The sequence below is a fragment of the Bison bison genome, unplaced genomic scaffold (assembly GCF_000754665.1).
Source record: "Bison bison bison isolate TAMUID 2011002044 unplaced genomic scaffold, Bison_UMD1.0 scf7180017847416, whole genome shotgun sequence".
Lineage (NCBI taxonomy): Eukaryota > Metazoa > Chordata > Mammalia > Artiodactyla > Bovidae > Bison > Bison bison.
Window position 1 is genome coordinate 16428 of NW_011477989.1, and position 4410 is coordinate 20837.

General features: G+C 57.4%; 1 protein-coding gene across 3 annotated transcripts in view; it reads left to right on the forward strand.

Moving 5' to 3' along the window:
- Positions 1–4410, forward strand: part of PUF60 (poly-U binding splicing factor 60KDa) — a 13222-nt gene that overhangs the window by 687 nt on the left and 8125 nt on the right. Inside the window, exon 2 of one of the 3 annotated variants that reach the window (XM_010843168.1) lies at positions 4277–4372. The exons of 1 other annotated variant lie outside the window; for it this stretch is intronic. In XM_010843168.1, the coding sequence (XP_010841470.1) occupies positions 4277–4372 (96 nt within the window). The remainder of the gene's footprint in view (positions 1–4276; positions 4373–4410) is intronic. One more of the 3 variants, XM_010843147.1, reaches the window with a different exon arrangement.

The window sequence follows — 4410 nt, forward strand, 5'->3', positions numbered from 1 at the left end:
GGTCGGGCGGGGCCAGACGGTAGTCGTTCCCCTCTGCCCACGTTGTGAGCCTGTATCCCCGACTTGAAGGCGGAGCACCGTGGAACCGTGGCGTCTCCCCCTCCAGCGTGTAGGGGCCACAGGGCGGGCCTGTAGGACGGGATCGGGCCTGGTGAAGAGGGAGGCCTTCGCTTCTTGAGTACACAGCTGTGAATGGGCTCTCTGCTGATGTCCAGCGGAGAAGAGGTCTCCAGCCAGCAGGGATTCCGTCCTGCAACCCCTACTCAGGAAGGGAAGACGAGGCCTCTCATTACATCTCTCGTTGCACGTATCCTGAGCAGTCACATTGTCCCAAGCGCTATGCGAGGGCTTGGGGGAGCAGTAGGGAACGAAAGACAGTCTTGCCCTGTTCCGCCGTCTGCTGGGCCCTGGAGACCAGTTTCCACTCAAGGTGCCTGAGGTGTTAGGGCGCCTGCAGGCATCTCTCCTGCCTTGCTTAGTGCTCAGCCACATGGAGCGCTAAGCAGAGATGGACAGCCTCTTCTCACACAGCACTTCCTTGGGGAAGTCTCTCTTCACTCTTCCTCCTCCCAGACTTGTGCCACTGAGTCCCCTCACGGACCCTCACAGGGAACTTCATCCCTTTATTTACCTACCCCTCCCCAGCTCAGTCTAATGGATGGGGTTTATGTGAGAAGCGTGTGGCTGGAGGTTGGACTGATGGGAGAGATCTGAGGGTCAGCGGGCGTACTTAGGCTGCCTCCCTCAGGCTCTGATGGCCACAGAAGGGGCGAACCTGCCTCACTGGGGCAAAGCTGACTCCCAGTGAGAAAGCGGCCCCAGGCTATGAGGGGGGCCCCGCTGTGTGATTCTCAGATCTGGCTAACTTCACTGATCTCTTTGTGCCATATCCTGCTTCCTGCTGAAGCCACAGGAGCAACCACCTTTGTGACAGGGGCATTAGAGAGAAGAGAGGTGAAGGTGGAGGCCTGGGTGACTGTCTAAGTCACCAGAGTTTTAAGATGATGGAGAGGGAGGCTTGAAGACAAGGACCAAAACTCCTGGGGAGGTGTAGAAGGAGCAGAGACCAGTGAGAGTGGAGGCCTCGTGTCCCCGAGCACCCCCAGACCTGCATCAGCACTACACCCCAGCCTTGCTCAGGGGCGCCCAGCTCAGCTGTGGCACAGGGCCAGACCTGGTGGTGTCACAGTGGGGGTGGGTGTGTGCACTGGGTCTGAACCTTGGAAGCTGGGCTTTTCAACAAGGGTCTTCACTGCCCATCTGAATCCTCTTCAGGAGGTTGATGCTGCTGCTGCTAAGTCACTTTAGTCGTGTCTGATTCTGTGGGACCCCATAGACGGCAGCCCACCAGGCTCCTCTGTTCCTGGGATTCTCCAGACAAGAATACTGGAATGGGTTGCCATTTCTTTCTCCACTGCACGCATGCATGCTAAGTTGCTTCAGTCATGTCCGACTCTGTGTGACCCTATGGACAGCAGCCCTCTGGGCTCTGTCCACAGGATTCTCTAGGCAAGAATACTGGAGTGGGTTGCCATTTCCTTCTCCACAGAAGTTTAATGAATGTATGTTAACATGCATATACAAACTGTAAAGGCCCAGACTTACCTTATCAGCTTGTGGGAATGAGGTCCAGTCTGTGGCCTAACACATTCCTCCTCTAACCTTTCGAATGAATAGGTTTCTAGAAGAGGCACCGGTTCCCTGCAGTGCTGCAGGGGCATAGCAAAAGCTTCTTCTCCGTCTTCTGGTTTGTGCCTGCTGAGGAGTGCTGGTTTGCTGCCCTAAGCTGTGGCTTTGGCTCTTGCGGGAGGTGGGGTGAGTGGCGCTGGACTTGGCGGACAGTGATCTCGGGGGGAAGAACCCAGGAAGATACAGAAGAGCCTCTTCTAACTTTTGTGTGCCTTCCGCCTGGTCACTGCAGAAACAGGCCACGGGCCCTTCCTCTGACACCTGGGCTCACTCCTACTTGGGACCATTGTCCTAGGAGTTCCATCTGGCAAAAGCACTGGACTCCCTCACCTTCCCAGAGGTGAAGGTGCTTGTTTTTCTCCTGTGGGTCCCAGCCTGCCTGTCACCTCACCGAGAAGCTGTCTCTGCTGCTGTGGCCTTGGGGCCCTCACACTCCCTCTCTCCAACCCTGTGCTTGGTTTTCTCCTTAGGGCTTGTGCTACAGAAATAACCTCATGTCGGGGTTGGCTAGCATGTCTGTTGTCTTGCTTTTCGTGCATCCACAGTGCCCCGCACAGAACCTGCCCACACTGTGGATAGCAGGGCGCCACGTGAAGGGTACTGACCAGATGGGAGGCAGTGTCCTGCACGAGTCCTACTGTGGGGACTTGACTCTGGATGTTGTAATAATACAAAAAAAAAAAATCACTGAAACCTGTGGATCGCTGGCCATGTGCAGGAATTGCCTTACATATTGTATATGGAGTTGGCCAGAGTTGGCCACTCGCTGAATCTTCCTGCCTGCCCCAGGAGACAGGCCTAACGAGCCTGAAGCCTGGAGGTGTTAAGTAATTACTTGATTTTTCTGGTTTTCTAATGGAAATGATTCTTTTGCCCTGGGCTATTGATTAGTGGCGGTGCAGGGGTTTGGGCCCCAGAATCTTGGGGCTGCACTGCACCCCACCCCACCACACACACCGTGTACACCCCCGCACTGCACACACGCTCCCCCACCCCACACACACCCACCAGAGGGAGTTTGCACCCCTCGAGGCACTGCTGCCTGCTGCTGGGGTGCTTTGTGACTGTGGCCTGCTGTAGTCACGGCTGGAGGATAGCGTAAGACTAGCTGTAATGATGAAGGGCAGTTTCCTCTAAGCTTTCTTAGCATCTGCTTAGAAAAGAGCCCTAGGCTCTGTGGGACTGGGGACGTTGTTTCTGCCGTGAATTCCCTGGGGTCGGCGGTCCTTTGTGAGTCCTGGGCGGACTGAATTTCCCTGCAGAGCCTCTTCTGAGCCACCTCTGGCCTCAGCACTGTCCTAGTTCCTGTTGGCTGCTGCACTTATTTGGGTGAGTAGGAAATCATCTATACATGTGCCTTCAAGTTGATCTAATTCACAGGGGTCAGACCTGAAGTTACCTCTTGTTGGGGTTTTGCAAGGCAGCCTCTGCTCTGGTGTGTTCTGGGGGCTGCCAGGGGACTTGGAGCAAAGCCAGACCCTCTCCCCAGATGCCAAGCACCCACTGGGTAGCACCTCTATCAGAAGGGCCCCCCTTTCCTTTGTCTCTCACTGGAGCATGGTTTCATGGCTCACAGCAGTGATCCAATTTCAGAGGGGTTCCAGGGAAGGAGCAGCGCTGGGTGGGCCACAGCTTCCACACCCACTGGTCACATCTCTAGTGCAGTCAGGCTTGTGCTGCTGTCTTCCCTTTGAGGCTGGAGCGCCTAAGACACGCTCTGGCCAGGTCAGCCCAGCGTTTCTTTGGCTTTGTGCTTGGTGCCTTGAGGATGGGCAGGGCTCTCGCCCTAGGCTATCGTCCTAGATGTGTGTGGGTCTTACGCTTGAGTTGGGAGTGGGTTCCTGCTCTGTGACTTCTGAGATGGTGGGGAAGTCTCAGGGGTCTTCCACTAAGACCCTGACTTCCATGATGTTGCCCACCTTCTGCCATTGGGCTGGCTTCACACCAAGTGCTCTTTGGCTCCTCGAGATGTGGCCAAACTCTCACCTGCCCTGAGTTAGACAGCCCTGAACAGTGTGCAGGGGGTGGAGGCATAGGGGAGCCTACAGAGGCAGCCCCGCTGCCCGGCCTGCCAGTCAGAGCCATCTTCAGGAGGGGCCTTGGAACTGAGCCTGAGGTGTGGGCTGGCCCAGTGTGTGTGCAGGCTGCTAGCGAGGTGCCTCTGTCCGCCTCAAGGGGAGAGGGCCACCTGTAGTCCCGGTCGTCTTTTCCTGTGTGGCCAGAGGGCTGCTCTTGACCCAGGAGCGAGTGCCTTTTGTTGAGTGGGGTGCAGGAGCACAGCTCAGCTCGCCACACTGTCTCTTTCTGAGGACTTACTGCCAGCCTGGGGCTGCCCCAGCCTCTGCTCTGGTTTTTCCTGGCCAGCCCTTTGGGCCTGGTCCCTGGGCAGCGGCAGGTGTGCTGGAGGAGCGGAGCGGGCAGGGTGAGGCGTGGAGGGGCAGCTGCAGGAAGCCCCGGGGCCAGGTCAGAGCTCTGACTGGCTCCTTGCTGGTCCTCGCAGAGTCCAGCTCTTAACCAGGGAAGACAAGCGAGGGCCCGGGCGGCTGGGTCTGCGAATGTTGTCACACCGTCTCCTTCCTGCCTGCAGCAGGTCAATGGCCAGCAAGGAGGGGGGTCCGAGCCGGCAGCAGCGGCGGCGGCGGCGGCAGTGGTGGCAGCGGGAGACAAATGGAAACCTCCACAGGTACTGCCCTTAAGCGTTCTTGCCCTCAGGCCCGCCCG